The sequence below is a fragment of the Antennarius striatus genome, chromosome 6 (genome assembly GCF_040054535.1).
Source record: "Antennarius striatus isolate MH-2024 chromosome 6, ASM4005453v1, whole genome shotgun sequence".
In the NCBI taxonomy this organism is placed as follows: domain Eukaryota; kingdom Metazoa; phylum Chordata; class Actinopteri; order Lophiiformes; family Antennariidae; genus Antennarius; species Antennarius striatus.
Genome location: NC_090781.1, coordinates 12,306,256 through 12,325,532, shown reverse-complemented (window position 1 = coordinate 12,325,532; position 19,277 = coordinate 12,306,256). Strand labels below are relative to the sequence as shown.

The 19,277-nt window shown below is 40.1% G+C and overlaps 1 protein-coding gene across 2 annotated transcripts; it reads left to right on the top strand.

Moving 5' to 3' along the window:
- Window positions 1-7,091: 7,091 nt before the first annotated feature.
- On the top strand, window positions 7,092-16,628 carry bbc3 (BCL2 binding component 3). 2 transcript variants are annotated; one of them, XM_068317520.1, is made up of 4 exons: window positions 7,092-7,426; window positions 8,579-8,963; window positions 11,754-11,971; window positions 13,723-16,628. In XM_068317520.1, exons 2-4 carry the CDS (start codon window positions 8,591-8,593, stop codon window positions 13,813-13,815), a joined length of 684 nt encoding a protein of 227 aa, XP_068173621.1. In that variant the 5' UTR covers window positions 7,092-7,426; window positions 8,579-8,590; the 3' UTR covers window positions 13,816-16,628. The 2 variants fall into 2 exon arrangements, with proteins under 2 accessions (XP_068173621.1, XP_068173620.1); XM_068317519.1 differs by having other exon boundaries at window positions 13,720-16,628.
- The last annotated feature ends 2,649 nt before the right edge of the window (window positions 16,629-19,277 follow it).

The following is a 19,277-nucleotide window of genomic DNA, read 5'->3' as shown; positions in this document are numbered from 1 at the left end:
TTGTTTGCTTTCTTTGTTTCTTCCTGCCAGTATGAAGGAATTTTTCTTTGGTATTATACTTAAAAGGGTCATCAGAAAAGGATAAATGATTAATAATTTCCGTGGATGGGACAGAAAGGAGCACATGTACACCCTCAAATAAAATTACAAAAATAGAAAAAAGATTAAATCAACTTTATAAATCCCTCGTACAGGAAATTATTTATCCACTCTAATTGTCAGTTGTTGTCAATCACACGTGTGTGTATGTGTGTGAGTGTGTGTGTTTATATGCTGCAAGTTGTCAATCACACGTGTGTGACCTTCTGACCTCAATAGTAATTGAATGCCTCCTTTGTAAAGGGCTGTGAAGCATTTACTTGTCAGTCAGCATTCTCAATTCTACCCCGGTGTTTGCAATGGTACATATACAGTATTTGTTTAACTGCTTGGTTTTGGTCTGTTGTAGGAGGTCAGAGCCCTGTGTTCCACTTTTTCCATGTACAGATTGGCCACAGTAGGAGACACCAGCGAGCCCATGGCACATCTGTGTTTTTGCCTATAGAAGTTCCCTCTGTACTGGAAATAGTTGCTGCTCAGGCAGAGGTCTAAAAGTTGGGAAAGCTGGTCAAGGTTGAGGTTCTGTACTTGGTAGGGATTATTCCACACTAGCGGGAATACAGATGAGACCAAGGTATCCTATGATGGAAGGTAAACTCAAATATTTTATAAAATTCTGCCAGATAGCCTACCTAGTTTACCACGTGAGTCTGTGTGTAAATTTTGCTTGATTACTAACAATTAGGCACCAGCTCAAAAATAAATACATCTAAGTGTTTTATACTGTGAAAAAGTTGGTCAGGAAGGGAAAGTGGGAGAGTCCCGGGTTAAAGGCTACCTTACACTTAAATGTGTGTTTCCAGAGAAGGCTTCAAGCCTGCTGCTACAATAGACAAGTTTTTGTCTGCAGAACCTGATGAGTGAGAGTCCGCTGGCTTTCCCACCTCCTGTGGTGCCTCTTTAGTGAATAATTATCACAACAACAGCAGGAGCTAATTTGAGAAATACAGGTGGAAAAAAGGAGGAAAAAGAGGAGGAAATCAAAGAAAGTAAGACTGACGGGAGAATGCAGATTAAATACAGGTACTGAAGGATTTGGTGATTTTAAAACCACATAGAAATAAATATTGAGAAGACAAACGAAAGAAAACTGTCCTAGTGAATCGTAAAGGTTTCTGTGAAAAGGAAGAATTGACGTAAATCAGGGCAGACTTTTGACAGTACTCCGTCTTTTTCATAATTCACTGACATCAGGTTAGTTTCATATTTGTCCAACGCAAATGTGAAAATGTTTTGATGTGCAGAATAGTGTAACTGTCACCATGAGTTCACACGCTTTCTTAACACCTCACCAATATATCAAAGATCTAAATTTTAGTCAGTAGCATTTAACAGCGAAACCCCCCCCCCCCCCAAAAAAAAAAGTGGCAAATTGGAAGTGTCTTATCCTCCAAGCAGAGACAAAAACGTGTAAAAACTTAACAGGCTGGGGTGAATAAAGAAAACTGAAATCATATTTGGGAATTTATATAAATTCATGAAAACCTGACAAATTTGAGGAAATACCTAATAATTAACATTAAGTATTTTATAGACGTGTAATTTTGTAAATTAGTATTCTCGTTCTCCATGCATCTACATTGTCAAAGTATCGCCATATTGTCTCTATGTTCCACTGTATTTTCCACCCATTTTAAATGCTGTTTTCTTGTCTGAATTGTAATTTTTATGTCTGTATGATGAGGAAATGAAGACATTACTCTCAATTAACAGAACGTGGAAGATTGAGAGAGGGATGTGGTTGAGGAGTCTACATAGGTCAGTTGTCTGACGTCATGTTTGACTGAAGATGTCACGCTTTCCCAGGTCAACATCAACCTCATTGGAATGCACGACCCTCACACCGAGACCTTTTGCAACTCCAGCATTTCTAATAATGTGTACAAAAACATACACATTATTAATATTAATACTAATATTAGAGCTACAACGGTGGGACACAATCAAAGTCCACCAAACTGGTGGGAGGAAGCATTGTCGTTCCAAATGTAAACTTTTAAGGAACTAAGAAAAACAAATGTGTTCCAGGTTTAGACCTAACAGCCGTGCATGTTTCAGTTTCTTTAATTATGCTTCAGATACTTGAACACTCATGTTTTCCACAGACAGCAGAGACGACCTCCTCTGCATTAAATCACAATTCTTTCCAATGAGAAGGATGTTGGTGCAGGCCTCATGTTCACAGCAGACTGCAGTCTGAAATAAGTTTATGACATCGACCCCATTATACATCTTTTACTCATTATGTTTGTGTTTGTACCACAAGGAGCCATACAGAGACTGTGGACTAGTAGCCCAAAAGGATAAGGAAATAAACAAAAATATACTTTAATAAAAGAGGGTGCAATGGCAGGAACATTGAGCACAGGGTTCCATTACGAAGATCTAACATCACACTTCAAACAATGTTGAATATTATCCCACAATTACTATTATGTAGAGACAATTTTGTTCCAGACACATTCTGTCCAAGAGCGTGAAAGAAACACATGAACTGAAGTCCAAAACAGTCATACAAAGAAAGAATGCTCTCCAAAATGAACAGTCAAGTAGAATATGTTCTCTCCTGTTTGTCACATGTGTGTTTCAGGTTCAGAGTAGTTATAATCGATTCATGTTTCTCGTTGTTTAAGTGGATTTGGATCATTCTCTATAGATAACTGCTGCCCTTCAGCTCAAGATCATGAAGAAATCAAAAATTGTTTTGAATTTTCAGTCAATAAACACGGCCATCCGTCCCTTCACAAAACTGACGACATGCATACAATCAAACACAATCATAGTTAGGTAGCTTAAAGGTAAAGTGACAATAAATGACAATAAATCATCACATACATAAACAAACACCTGTCAAGCCCAATGTAGGCCTGATGGCCACTGAACTCACCCTGCTTCTTCCTGCATGTTGCAGCGGCTGCAATGTGGCTCCAGACCACATTCTGTCCATGAGGTTTGAATTAAAGTGCATGAATCATTAAGTGATTAAATGCCAAACAATTTTATAGGTTTTGCCTTGTGTCACAATAAAAGAATATCATAACCTTAATGTACTCCAAAGAGAGACGCAGGTGACCGCAGAAACCGGGTCAGAGAGCTGTGTGCTCACCTTATCTGATGGCGTCATCCCTCTAGAGTTGCAGGACTGTACTTGTGTTACAGAATTTATTAATCCCCCTCATCAAACAGAAACACACGCAAAGACACACATTGCTGGACAGAAAGCAATGTTGATGACACAGTATGGAACCAAAAACCTGCTGAGTGACATCAGTAACGTTGGCATCAGTCTTGAATTGGCACCAGCAGAGGTCTTGTCTATTTTATGTGTTATAATCTGTGACTGACTTGTTGTCTTGCAGCAGGAATATAATCAATGAGGAAAATGATAATCTAGACAGTGTCATAGTCAAAATATTTGGATGAAAATGACTGAGATAGTAATTAAAATATTGATGAAAATATTAAACCTACTACTTGGTGGGATAAAACTGCTTCAGATGAATGTTCTGGGGAAAAAAACAGACTAATTGCATCATTTTTTACAAAAAAATTGAAAGTACATATTTTTTACAGATTTGCTCCTGGATGCATCTGAGCTTGTCGAGTAAAAATTGCGACAATAGTAATTTTGTACTAATAGTATAGATTTTGTACTAATAGTATAGTCTTTAATTATCATTTTCCAGTCGTTCCTGCTGACCACATGTCACTCTACGTCTGTTTGTCTGCTATACAGCTGATATTGGATGTTTGTCTGGGCATGTACCTGAGTGGAGACCCACCCCCAAACAAAGGGGTGTGCACCAGTCTGCTGCAGGAGGAGGTGGTGTGTACATAGGGGTGGGGGTGTCTTCAGTCAAACCACCATTTCCAGCCGATTAAGCAGCCTATGACCCCGAAGCTCAGCTGAGCCACAACTGTCTCATGCCCTGCAGCTGAGAGGTGCAACTAAAGCACAATGATTTGAGGGTCAGGGATCAAGAAGGCGGGGGTGGGGTCCCCAGTCATTTGGAATGCAAATGCCATGCAGGGCTTTCACACAAATCAGCATGGTGCAGAGACTTGAATAATTAGTTTGCTGTTGTGACTCGATTTTAGGGTTTAAGGCCTCATCTACACGATGCCAGAACTTTTTGAAAACGCAACTTTTTTGTTGCATTTACGCCTTCCGTCCACACGACAACGCAGATATCCGGAACGAAAACGCAACTTTTTGAAAACGTTGGCCAAGGTGGATTTTTTTTAAAATGCGGGGTCTGCGTTGTCATGTGGACGATGTATTTGCAACTTTTTAAAAACGCTGACGTCTTGCCTGCGACGAAAACCGCTGTGATGTCATATTTATGGGCCCGTGTGTACAAAAATGATGGATGTACGAACCTTGTTGATGGCAGCATTCTTGCAGGCGTTTTGTGACAACAAAACACGGAGGATTCCTATTGGATAAAATTTGACTCAATACTGCCACCACATGGTTTGGCATGCTTATAGCCGTCTTCAAAAACGCACTGATGCGTTAAGTGTGGACGGAGATTTTTTTGAAAACGCTGTCGTGTGGACGCGAATCGTTTTCGATGGGTTTTCAAAAAAATACGTCATCGTGTGGACGGGGCCTGAGTTTGACTTTAACGTTCCTGCAGTTATCTGTCATGAAAAAAATACTATTACTGTTATTAGTGTGAGCATTACAGCCTGCAGCATGAATGTGGAAATGTACCTAGAATGTAAAATAAAGTGTGAAATGGCTGACTGCATATGTAGATTAAACAGTTTTTCGTAAATGGATTCCAGTGTCAACAAAACGTTCACTAATCCTGGATTTTAGTTTCAAGAGCCTAAAGAAGAAGAAAGGAACTTTAATAATTCCCTCAAGGAAATTAATCTTTCCACTCACAGTCTGTATATATATATATTTCACACGCTTAAATTTATATGTGTATGTGTATACACACAGGCCCTGAAACATACACTAACCTAAACACACACACACAAGGGGCCTGTAGGCATGCAAATATATTTAGAGGTAGAGTAGCAGGCAGCTCCTTCATGCAACTTGTAAGGGGGGCCTTGCTAAGGGGCACATCGGCAGTGCTCAGGAGGTGAACTGGCACATCTCTGCTACCAGCTCACACTCCACATGTTTTGGTCTGCATGGGCCTTGAAGCAACCACCTTCCGGTCTCCAGCCCAAGACTTAGGCCCCGTCCACACGATGACGGATTTTTTTGAAAACGCATCAAAAACGATTCGCGTCCACACGACGGTGTTTTCAAAAAAATCTCCATCCACACGTAAACGCAGCAGTGCGTTTTCGAAGACGGCTAAAAGCACGCCAAACCATGTGGTGGCAGTATTGAGTCAAATTTTATCCAATAGGAATCCTCCGTGTTTTGTTGTCACAACACACGGGTACATAAATATGACATCACAGAGGTTTTCGTCGCAGGCAAGACGAAAAGTTGCGTTTTCGTTCTTGATATCTGCGATGTCGTGTGGACGGAAGGCGTAAACGCAACAAAAAAGTTGCGTTTTCAAAAAGTTCTGGCATCGTGTGGACGGGGCCTGAGTGGACTGAGCTACTGCGGTCCCCCATTGAGTCTAGGAAATCTATTGAAAAAATAAATACAAACAAGAAACAATTTGCATTTCAAATAATTTTTCATTGTAAAGCCATTGGATGCCTCTGAGGAAAACTGATAAACAGAGACCTGCTGGTGCTTTTGTGAAACTGGATGTAAAGCTGCATTTCTAATGAGTCAAAGCACAAAACAGTTTGTTGTAAATGTGATAAATAAGTTGATTTTTAAAAATGCAATCATTAACGGAATACAGTCACATGGATAGTTATTTATGGTTATATGGTTGCAACAACAAAATAGGTGTCATTCTTCTAACAGCCTATGAATTAATAGTTATCCGTGTGCAATTACCTGTCCCATAGCAAACCACCACAGGCTGGCCTTTCATTTCAATAATCACAATGATCAGAAAAGATTTTAACCTCTATTCATGACTGCAGTCTTACTTCACCTTCAGTGGATCTGCTGCTGTGAAAAGCTGCTTCACACTAAAGGCTGAGTCAGCGCCCCTCTGCAGCAGACACATGCTTGAGTTTTACAGCTGCTGCAGATGCATGACACTGGGGGGAGGACAGCAGGAGGTGAGGAAAGGGATGATAGGGAGGTGTGAGTGTGTGCGTGTGTGTGTGTGTGTGGGAATGTTTTGTTGAAGCTTGTTTGGTGTCATCATAATAAAGAAGTGTCTTTTCCTGTAAGAAGAACAATGGTTCAGCAATAAGGGGAGTGAAATTAGAAGTGTGGAAAGAATGTGTTGGAAATGAAGCTTTCTGGAATGGACAGTTAGAAAAAAACATAAATATAGGAGAATTAGTTTCAAAAAGTGTTCAAAACACATACAAAGAAATGGACAGACGTAAATAGAGAAAAGGGGGTGCAGTGGGGTGGTGGGGGGAGCATGTCAGTACTTGCCGAGGAGAAGAAAAGGAAGTCACATGAACTCCATGGCGCTGCCTTCAAAATAAAAATATGTCAATTGATGAAGAGATGGAAACGACGAACGAACATTTAGACTTTATTCCTAATTCCGTTACACATTGAGATAGTTAGTATGAGATGAAATTCCATTACGCCATAATATATTATTTATTATACTGTATTATCAAGGTGTAAATAAGGTTTCATTTGAAATTTTTGGTTGACTCACTGATTTGCGCTGTTTTCTGTAATCTTAGTTAACAAGTAATAAATAAAACATGCATTAAAATGCTTTAAATGTTCTTTATTGTTTTATAAATTGATTCAAGTAGTTTTTATGTATTCATTAAGAAATTTATGTCTTCATAATTTTTTCTGTATGTTGAAGCCACACTGTTGAGGTGACTTTCAATAAGTAGAAGAAAGGAAAGCGTTGTATGTTTTATTTTGAAGATTCACACCGGAAGTCATGTTTACTCCTGTCAAGATCGCCTAAAAGCGGAGGGAAGTCGCTTCGCCCGGACAGACGGGATAGATAGATAACAAGCCACCCGCTCCTCACGCTGTCACAACACGGCTAGTCGGCTGCGTGTCGATGTGTTACTGATGGCTTGATCTATGGTCTATGAAGGAGAATGTGCTGAGTGTTCAGACAATCCGCGCCGGGAAACTTGACATGGAGTGACGCGTCCCCCCCCCCCAGAGTGGACTCCCGAACCCCGGTCCTTCTCAGGTCCCACCAGCTGCTGCTTCAGGCACATTTCTACTCAATCTGATGTCCACCTGTTACTGTCGCTTTCTGATCTGCATACAGCTTTACCACAGATAGACAAAGTGAGTATTTTTATGCATGGGAATGAAGCAAATACAGTATGTGTTATTTCTAGCTGCGGAACTTTCTGAATATGACAGCAGTTCGACGCATCATCTGCACAGCTGTAAAAAAAAAATCTTTTGAAACCTTGGTTTAATGTTAAATCTTAAAGCAAATGTCTGATAACTAAAACAACAAAAACACATTTAATTTTGAGGTGTTTTTTTTTTTTTGGCTCAGCGAGAAAATTTTTCTGGAAAAGAAAAATCCATTTTGCGGTGGGTCCCGACTTGTTAGACATATCAGAAAGAAGTTAATGTGTGCAAAAAGCGAAAAACAGTATACGCATGTCCGTGCACGACTGAGTATTTTGCAACATTAAAATATATATATAACATAAAGATTTTGTGCAGGTATCATCTGACTTTAACAGCCAAAATCAACACCATCGCTCGGCGGGTTTTTCATGTGTTTTCAGTTTTTGTGTTCTAGTTTCTTCTTTCATTTTGGAAGTTATTTGTTCTTGTAAAGACCGTAAAACGAAACGCGATGCGAGTTGTTTGTGATACATGTTTAAGAGCTGATTTTATTGTTTTCGTCTCTGACCACGATCGAGCAGAATGTCCTCAGTATTCCCACTAACTTGTCTGAAGTCGTGCTCTCTTCTCTCCGTCCGGGTTGGGTGAGCACGTCGCGCGGCTCTCGCGCTCGTGCGGCACGGATTTGTTTACAAACACGAGTCTCGTGCACAGGAGAGGTGGGGGGGGGGCGGGGGGCGGGGCGGGGTTTTGGTGTGGGGGGAGGGGAGCTCACTGCTGCCCCCTAGCGGTGTTAGATAAATATAGGTTGGTGGGTCAAACGCGGAGCAAAACAACAGCGTTGAAACGCATCTGCGGGTTTCTGCATCAGAAACGGTCAAACATTTGTTTTAAAGACATTTTTCTCACTGATTCGAAGTCAGTTGTAGTAAAAAAAAAAAAAAAAAAAAGACAAAAAATGATTTACTTTCCGATGTTTTAACATTTCATTTGTGATCCAATACTATTGATTTTACTTTATTTTAAATACATATAATTATTTCATGTTCAAAGTCATTTGAAATGTTAAGTTACTTATATTTTGAGTTTTTGATATTTAGAGGTTTTTTTTATTTTATTTTGCCTCCCATTCAGGTTTCTAATGAGATGGCCCGTGCAGAGAACATTGGGGAGACTGGAGCAGGAGGAAACGGCCCCCTTCCCGGTCACAACACCTGTCGCATGGAGCTGCCTCACTCCTTCCACACTTGGCCTGGCCTGCTGACCACTACCTCTATCACCACTGGCTCCGGGACCGGCACCAGTCCCAGGCACCTTCATCATAATCCCCAGCACCTTCACCCTTTGCAGGCTCTCTATTTGTCATACCCATTGCCTTACCCCCACCCAGAGGGCCAGGATGAGCCCCAGACCCACCAGCAGTTACCTGCGTCAGCACCATCAGCAGCACCTCCTCCTTCTCCTTCTCTTTGCAATCACAGGGAAGAGTGGGGTGAAGACTTCTCAGGAGAAATGTCAGGTAAGATAGAACTATAAGCTTAATACCAACTAAAATTATAGAAATGTAAAACTAAAAAAAAACAAAAGTTAATAAAGTGATTAAACATTAATTGTGATATCAGGCAATTTGAAGCATGACCATAGCCATGTGGGCTAAACGGGAGCACATGTATCAAGATTGAGTTGAAAACACATCATTTATCATGTGGCCTCTTTAAAATCAGCAACAGCAGGTCCAGAACTGGTTTGTGTTTAAAACCTGCAGGAAAAGCTGCAGATGTGACAGATCAGTGGTAATAGAAATTCTGCAAAGTATCCGTGTGACTCAGACACACAGCTCAGTTTACATTTCAGACCTCCACCCTTAAATAAACGCCGAGCTTATCAGTTAGGACGAGACTATTAGTCATCACCCTTGGCTGCTGGTCCTGTTTGGGTGGTGTTGATGGCGGATAGGTGGAGGGGGAAGTACAGGTTTTAGAGACATGTTGCAACTGTCACAGAGATAAGCACGTGACTACAGCTGCTGCGTGGTATTGTGTTCAGCTGGTCGCCGAGGTGATGTCGAAGGAAGGGACCCTAGACTCAGCATTAACTCCTCAAACCGGTTTTGCTCAGTAAGAGCTGTGGTGCTGCAAGAACTCTTCTTGTCATTATTAGGGAAAATCCTATTTAGATAGTAGAATAAATAGCACTTATTTCTAGTAATATGTGTGGTTCAAAGTTTCTGACTTTGGACTGTAAAATTTTTCAAGGGCTGATTTTTTTTCTGGAGCTCAATGGGAGGTTCTCCTCTGGACGGCAGGATTAAATTATTTATAGTTTATTTAATCTGGGCACTTCTGTTCAGTCAAAACAGAAAAGCCTTGAATTCAGTGCAGGGCGCGCACACACACACACACACACACACACACACACACACACACACACACACACACACACACACACACACACACACACACCCTCCCCCTCCTCTCAGCTGTGCATCTTCGGCATGTTCAGACTTGTCCTCTCCACACTGAGCAGCTCAGCCAAACCACAGTGTGTGTGTGTTTGTGTGTGTGTTTGTGTTACCCCCAGTTTACACAAGAATTTTGACACATTTGATTTGGGACAAGGATTTACCTTAAAGTTATTTTAATATACTTTGATTATTTATGAAGTAGTTTTTTTAATTACTTTTTCAGACACCAAAGAGCCACTTTAACAGGCTTATCTATGAGTGTGTACACACACACACACACACACACACACATACACACGCTCAGTAAGCAGGTTTATGAGGGATTTTGGTTCTCAAGAAGATAATATAATTATTACTGTATAGTTTAATTTTAAATAATTAATTGTCACTAATTAATAAATGTAGAAACTAGTCGTCAAGAAAATCAGTGTTTGTGATTTCAGCTTCTAGGTTCCATGTCAGTAATTTGTTTTGTGAGCCTGTAATTAGTCTGGTTGTTTGTGTTGGAACCAGAGACTCCTTCCTGTCTCTGCCTCTGACTGGTCAGGACTTCTTTCTGTCACCATGTCAAGCTGTCAGCGCAACAAACAGGAAGATTTATCCTCAGTCCCGCCCTCCTCCATTCATCCACCCTATCACAACTCAAGCGTGCTCTCTGTGGCCAATCACAGAGAGATGTCTGCCTGAGAGTTGCCTTGGCAACAAGCCATGGTTTTGCATTTGTTTGTTTTTTTTTTTTTATCCTACAGCTCTCTCTTTCACTCCCATCTCTCTCTGTCCACCGGTCACCTGCATGTTTAAAGGATCAGCTGTGATCCTCCAGGCTAAGCAGGTAGCGCCGTCATCAGGGGTGGGGGGGGTTAGAGTTAGGGGTTGGGGGGTTACCTCACAGACAGGAGGTGGACAGAGTAAATAACCAAGTGGTGTCTCATAAAGGTGTGAACAGGTGACCTAATGGTGTTCAACAGCACTGACATCCAACCCTGAGCAGCGCAGAAGACTCTGAAATTTAATACAAGACGATTTTGGATTAAGGGAATAAACTGTTAGAATAAATGATGACCTGCTGAAATACGAGAAGAAGCAAAAAGATCAAATATCACAGTCCATTTTAATCAGTACAATTTTTTTTTACATAAAATAGTGGTTTAAAAATTAGATTGAAGAAATAAAATTAAGCAAGAAAATGAATTTAGTGAGTAATAAACAAATAATTAAATTTAAATACACAATACATACTTTATTTATTTCCTGGACTCTACACTCATTTTTAAAAAAATATCCTATTTGTCTTGATAGAAAAAAAAAGACAGACGTTTTAAGTGTCTTGAGGAAAGAAAAAAAAACATCTATAAGTACAGGAAATATAAACAAACATACATATACAATACCTCTCCTCACCAGACTTATTAAGCAGATTAAGAGATTATTCTCTCGAGTTCCATGAGGACGAAAATAAGTTCATCAGTCTCCTGAAGAAATTGTGTGTTTGTGAGGAGAAACAACGACTAAACGACCCGTCTGAGGACAACATTCTGTTTTCTGACATAGATTTAATTTTGTGGTCAAGATTGAGGTTAAATGTGATTTTGGTCTTCATATAGGTATATAAAATGTACTTCATCCCTTCTCACACGGGTGATAAACTAAAGACATCAAGGCCTGCATCTCACACATGTGAGAGCTTAACGTTGTTTTATGGTTAGAAACATCCTTGTGTTACTCCGTGTGTTACCTTTAAGGTCCAGACGGATTGCATCCCCAGTAAAAGCACTTGTGTCTTCACACGTTTCACATGTTTTCTGTTATAAATTTAGAATTTTCTGGTTTGTTTTTGCGCTGCAGAATCAGATAGAGCAGAGCGTCAGGAGGTCTACAGCCAGTCGGGACCCCTGCCTGACCTGCTGCCCCAGAACGAGCACCCGTTCTGGGTTTCGCCACATCATGGAGCTCCCAGGCAGGAGGAGGAGGAGGAGGAGGAACAGGAGCTGGAAGTCAGGAGAGTGGCCAACCAGCTGAGAAGCATCGGAGATGAATTCAACGACACCATTCTACTCAGAGCGGTAAGAGGAGGCACCGGGATTCACAATGAAGATTTCCAGCCACAACCATTTATTCTCTTTATGTTAACTCTGCTTCCTCTGATACAGTAATCATGTAGAAAAACTCAACTTTAAATGTGAAGGAGACATATAAAAAAAACAAGACATTAAGGTTCAGTCACAGTTTAAACAGCAAAGCAAAACAACAATTCAGCAGTATTATTACAGGGAGTCACAAGTTTTTGTGTGTTGCTGTTATTTAACACCATCTGAGTTATGCTGAGGCTGTGTGTGTGTGTGTGTGTTTTCTGTCCTTGAACACAGCACAGTCACATCGATTTTTATCAGTCCTGTGCGTTCTTGCATGAATGAGCATGTGAATATGTGTGCATTTTTAATTGTGCAAGTGTGTGTGTGTGTGTGTGTGTGTGTGTGTGTGTGTGTGTGCATGTGCATGCAGATCAATAGGTTTCCTGTACGACAGCGAGAATCTTTCTTTAAACTGCTGTATTTGGTGTCAGGAGAAACACATTAATTTATTAATTATGTACAGAATTCCTTTAAGAATTTGTCTCGTCCAACATTGACGTTACTCCTCATCAGTCTCCACACAAAGTCAATTTTATATTGTATTTTATTCGGACTACAGTTTATTATTGTGTTCAAATTGTGTCTTTATTCCTAAAAACAACAACATTCATATCAAATCATTGAAATACATCAAAAGTCTTTTTTTTCTCAAACACAGATTTCATGACCACAGTTTTTCTGCTGCTGTGTTTAAACCTCATTGTTGTTTCTCCGTCTTGCCCCTCCCTCCATATTCTGAATCGCGTGCGGAGTTGGCACAGCAGCTCTCCTCCCCCCACAACACACAGACTCAACACACACACACACACACACACACACACACACACACACACACACACACACACACACACACACACACACACACACACACACACACACACACACACACATGCACACACAAACATACACGCTCTGCACTTCTCCCTTTCCCTTGCACACAAACAAAGTTGACGTCATCTACTCTTGGCTCTGACTCAGGCACACACACACACACACACACACACACACACACACACACACACACACACACACACACACACACACACACACACACACACACACACACACACACACACACACACACACACACACACACACACACACACACTTATAAGGGCCGTAACCTGCCTGTGTGCTGCAGGATTCTGGTGTTGCCCTTGTTGACCTGGATCTTACCCGTCTGTTTGCTGTGTGTAAAAAAGACAAACAGGAAGGGGAATTGTGTGTGTGTGTGTGTGTGTGTGTGTGTGTGTGTGTGTGTGTGTGTGTTAGCCAAAAGTGCAGTCAGTCTTTTTGAGACAGAAGGAAAGAGTGTGGGACAGATGATGATGATTGTGAGGAAGGTACGGTGGTGTGTGAGATTTGATGAGATCAGATCAGCATCTTGTTTATCCGTCTGTTGGTGCCTCAGCTAGTTTTATCTTTTATTTGTCATTATTAAGTAGTCTTAATTAGCCTTATTGATCAGTGACTGTCCTTTCAACTATGATCACTGATAAATGATAAAAGATGAATTGAAATTAAAAGTAAAGGTCATAGGGTCAGAAATGCTTTATTCCTCTTCCTGTTGTGAATATCAGCAGAGACCTGAGGGTACAGTTTTATGAATTATCATGTCAGCTCTAGGTACAAACTCAATAAATTTGTATTTCATAGCATCTTTCTCCCCCCTCTCACAGCAGGCTGCCCCCCACTGGCAGGGCTGGAGAGACGCCTGCCGAGGACTCCTCAACTTCATCGCCCAGACTCTCAGCACTCTGTACAGACTCAGGTAGAGCGCTGACTCACCTCCCCTGCTTACAGTGGTGGTGTTTGACCTTCATGACCTGACGGACCGCTGACCGTCGGACTTTACGGAACAGATCCACAAGGACCGGTCACTGAGGGGCCGTCCGTTTGATCCTGGGGGGTCACCTCAGCATTAAAGGAAGCTTCTGCTTGAATAGAGAATCACATGGAGGACGAGGCCAGCAGCTGGAGGTTGCCATTCGTCTGTGGATCGTCTGATGGTCTGTCCTCCAGTCAGTCTGCTGGTCCAGACTGCCGCTGTCAGACCAATGGTCACTTTCCAACCTGTACATTTTGTAAAGTCCACATTTGACTCTTTTTTTTGTGTCAGCATCTCGAGGGCGATCTGTATGAAGTAGGAATGAACTCAGTGTGTGTGTGAGTCAGGGTACACGTGTGTGTGAGTGTATGCATGGCAGACCCGAGTCAGATGGATAACTTGTGTGTAAAGTTTTGTTTCATTTGGAAAGTACAGATGCTTAAAAATTGGGTTTTCACGACTCCTTCAGTCGTCCCCTTATTATTTTGAGTCTTCATCATTTAGCTCGAAGATGATTTTGTTTCTTAAAACAGATGATAGATCTCGTGCTTCCCTTTTAAATTTCATCTAAAGAAATCGTAAAAATTCTTCTCCACTCATCAGTTGTTTTTTTTAAAGCTAACAGAGAATCATAACAGACATGATACTGACTCTTGTTTGATTTATGTTGATTCGTTTTTCTTTATTCTTGCATCCTTTGCTCTCCTTGTCAGAAACTGTGAAAGTGGACACTGTTTGCATTTCAGGGAAAGTCAGGTGTTGTTCCACGCTGGAGGAAAGCACAGAGTGAGCCTCTGTCCCAATCTGACTCCGCTTCTTTTTTCTGAATACGAAGTGCCTTCCTGCCCCGGTGCTCCGTCGAGGCCTCGCCTTCACATTCAGGACAATCAGCTGCACACAGTCATTCAGAGACATTCACACATTCATCAAGTGCTTTGTTCAAACTAACAGAACTCACACCTTCATATGAAACACGCGCGCACACACACACACGCACGCACACACACACACACACACACACACACACACACACACACACACACACACACACACACACACACACACACACACATTATGCCACTTTATGTCCCTTCACACCGTTCCTAGAGCCAGTGTTGGAGCAGAGTCTCACACACCTGTGTTGACAGTGTTTGTATTTACTTGATTGTCCGTAAATATTTTGTGAGATGATTTGAATAGATCATTTTGGATTTAAAAAAACAAAACAAAACTTATTAGAGGGTTCACTGTGTTTGAGAGATCTTTTTTTGTATTTCTGAGTGGAGTTCAAATTTAAATCCAGTGGATTTGAGTGAAAGAAGAAAATGTGTGGTTTGAATGAAAACAATTAGATGAGGTTTGTAAAAATGGAACCATTTGGTTGTGTGTATATTTTCATCGTAGTTTGGGAGAAAGTTGTAATTGCTCATATGAAGAGCGTAATTTATTTTCAAACGTAGCCTTACTGTAGCGTTGTTTGGTTTTTAACGTTTGCGTTATTTATTTTATTTCTTACATTCCCGATCAAAGCTATGAATTAGCTTTGTGTGTCGTAAAATAGAGCTGTAGTACGATGGAAGTGACAGCGGTCACTCTACACACAGAATTGCGTCAATTTTAAAAAGCAGGGACAACGATCATTTCAAATATTATCAATTTCAGAAAACGGTGCCAGTATCCAGGGACTCACAATAAGAGGAATAAACAATATTTTAAAGCCATGTTTTTATTTTATTACAAGAAAAATGATATTTCACTGTTAAAAGATCCCTTTTCTTGCCTTCATGTTTAGCGGATGAACAAGATGTAAGCCTATGAGATGAAAGCTCTAGAGTCTGAGAGAAACACACTGACTTTCAGTGGACTAAATTACATGAAATGGAAAATTCTCCCTTTGAGCAAAATCAAACAATTGACAATACAACATTTTAAAACTGACAAACCTGAAAAGTTCCATTGAAACCCAGCTAGGTCTCTCGGTTCCAAATCTGTACTGCTTCAGCGTTTAGCCAGGACCCTGACTAAACGCTGACAGTGTACACAGATGACTGTAACATGCTTTGAATTGAAAGTTTCCACTCAGCGGATTATTTCTGCTTATATTTCAGGAAGCCATGACAGACATGTGGAGCTTTATTGACCTGTCACTTTTGAAACTGTCTAAATTTTAACTGGAACGTGATTGGCTGTGGCAGCTTTATGTTGAAACACACACATAATACCCCCCTTAACTGTTTTGGTTTATTGTTTATTGTTGTTTAGGGGTGGTTGAGGGGGGTATGGGGCGGCATAAGTCCTTGCCCATTTTTTTTTTAAAAGCCTTTGTGTATAAAGTCCTGGTGATAAAACAACCTCCAGATGTTCAGTCCAACATGACGCTAAGAAATGAGCAAACTGCTGGCGTGTCGACACTTGTTACTGTTTGTGTTTTCTTGTTTTCTGATCGGATTGCTAGCAGTGCTTTTTTTTTTTTTTTAGCCATGTTTGCTTTCATCAACAGATTTTGGAACATTTTACCTGTAAATATGTGATATTGTTCAACCTGTGGATGATCACCAGCCTGGTCGCAGCTCATCGGTTATTGGTTGATTTTGTCGGGGCAGAGCGTTTACTAGTTCGCTGCTCGCCCTCCTACAATGTTCTGTGTAAGCACATGCAGTGTATTTACTGGTTTTCAAAGTTTTTTTTTTTCTATTGTGAACTTTATACATGATTTTGTACTTTATTCTTTTTGATACATTAAAGATAAAGAGAGCTATATCCACTTGTCTGGTTTTTGATACAGCAGATGGTGTTGATGGATTTTATGGCAGAAAGGAAGACAAGTTATTGAAAATAAATAAACAGTACACTTTCTTGAGTTGATGGAAGATGTAACTACAAATGTAATCATGTGGGAGATGAGCATGGTGAATGTTAGAATCTAACTATAGTCTACTATAGCTTTATTTCCAAGTATTAAGTACACATTTACTGGAGCTGTAAAAAAACATTTTTGATAACTAAAGTCATTCTAAGAAAAACATGGACTGGAAAGAACGTTGACTAAACAGAGTTTGTCAACTCCTTCCAGCCCTGGGGGATTCTGTTCCTCGTCTGTCTGGCGATGCAGCTCTAAGCTCGCTGCCGGACAGGAGAGGGGTTTTTGGGCGGTGCCACCCAAAAGTCGACCTCTAAGTGGAATATGGTTGAGCAGATGTCAGCGGCTCTCCTGACATGTGTGACTCTACAAACACACACACACACACACACGTACACACACACTGTTACATTAATGGTCAATGTGACAACACTCGAATCAAACTACTCCAGAAGTTATTTTGATGATTCTAAACAGGCCTTGAATAACCTTTGCATTGCATAAAGGATTCTGTGTCAATATAGAATCAATTCATCATTTCAATAAGGAGCCAACAAGCACTAACTTTACAACTTTGAGAAATGTCAGGTTGTTGCATGAAATAAGTTTTTACCGGTTGCATTTATTTGATCAGTTATTGATTATTTTATGTATTATCTATCTATCTATCTATCTATCTATCTATCTATCTATCTATCTATCTATCTATCTATCTATCTATCTATCTATCTATCTATCTATCTATCTATCTATCTATCTATCTATCTATCACACTTAAATACACACACTTAATATAGGAATAATAATGAGCCCTGTAAGTTTACTATCATATATATTTATGTCTGTTCAGGTTGAATTGTTGTTACTGACGCATTAATATACAATTAGCATTTTAGATTAGTGTTTCATATGAATGTTTTATTCATGAATCAATATAATCTGCAAAAAGGCATATTTTTCAACAATAAACAGATGTTCTTTGTCTTTAAAATCTTGACATGCAAAGAACTGAAGCTGTTAAAAACAAATCTATAGTGAAGGGCAGACTTTTGGCATTAACCGTGTTTGGATGTTACAGTAAACGAGATTCTCACTGGTAGGTTATGCAAACATAACTTCATTGTATGGTGGTATTGTTTTGTACTTATACTGTACGATGACAATAAAGCATTTCATTTCATTTAATATTTGAGTTTTGTGCAAACAAGCCACTTAAAAACGTAGAAAATTGTATCAGACATTTCTCACTATTTAAAGACACTTATAACAAAAATAACCAATCAATACATCAAGAAAATATATAGATTAGTAACTATTAAAGAAACATATCGTTAGTTGCAGATCTGCTGTTTGTAACATGAGCAAAGGCAAGAATTCCCCAGGAATAGAAAGGACCTCCTGGTGAGCCCACACACACTCTCCTCTGTTACCGAGTCAACAGGCAGCACTGGTACTAGACATCCTCTAGAAAACTGCTCTGCAGAATGAGCCAATCATACAGCTCCTTGAGCAAGACGAGAGATGGGATTGGTTACTACGGTAGAGGCTTGATTCTTGCTGTGAAGTGGAGTGGAAACAGAGAGTGGCCACAGAGTGGGGTCAACAGGCTTAACTCTGTGTTGGGGGAGAGAATGTGAGAGAAAGTGCTCTAAGAATAAGAAGAAAAAAAAGGGATGGAGAGAAATAATCAGTGTGTGTGTAACAGTGGGATGTGTGTGTGTGTGTGCGTGTGTGCGTGTGTTAGCAGATAACAGTTTAGGGTTAATTAAAGAACCCTAAACTGTTATCTCCTTTCATAAACAGCTGTAAAGAGCAGTTTTACCCTGTGCTGCCAGATCACTGTGGGTTCATGGAGAGGATCCTCACTGAAACCAGCGCTTTGCATTTAAAAAGCAGCACAGACCAGAAGCACACTTGTGTTTCTTCATATGCAGTTATAGGCAGCATTTTCCACCAAAAGCCTCATGCTCATTATTCTTTCATTCTTTCCGTCCTCGTTTGCTCTCTGTAGTGAACTCATGTTAAACCCAGGCTGATGATACTGTTAAATAAATAACCACTTTTCTGCTGCAGCAGGAAAAAGCATTGCAATTACATAATAATACATTATTTACTAGATCACACACAATTTTTTTTCTTTTGTCACTAAACTTAATGTTCACCTCCTCCTTCATGGTGGCAGTTGTTATTGAAAACTAATTTCATCATTGATTGCTGGAAGCAACAGGTTCTATAATTTCCTTAATTAAACCTTTTGAAATGTAAATCATTCTTTAGAGGGTTTCTGTCACAGATGTGTTCTTCATTTCACATTATAATGACAGTGAATTTATAAAACATCTTGTATTCAGAGAAGAATCTTTTGACTGTGACATAATGGTTGTAACTCAATGAATGACCTTAAATGTTTGCAAATAAATCATTTGGCTTTTATTTGTGAGATAGAAGAAATTTAACTTCAAATAAAAAATATTGTTCTGTCGGTACTCAAATGAACTTTTTTGACAAACTATCTGCTGTTGGGATTAAAAAGGCCGTATAGTTTAAAA

Excerpts from the sequence above, each read along its gene's own strand:
- bbc3 (XM_068317519.1), top strand. The coding sequence starts at position 8,591 with ATGGCCCGTGCAGAGAACATTGGGGAGACTGGAGCAGGAGGAAACGGC. Across the intron at positions 8,964-11,753 it reads CTTCTCAGGAGAAATGTCAG|AATCAGATAGAGCAGAGCGT; the intron begins GTAAGATAGAAC and ends TTTGCGCTGCAG. Across the intron at positions 11,972-13,719 it reads ACACCATTCTACTCAGAGCG|CAGGCTGCCCCCCACTGGCA; the intron begins GTAAGAGGAGGC and ends CCCCTCTCACAG.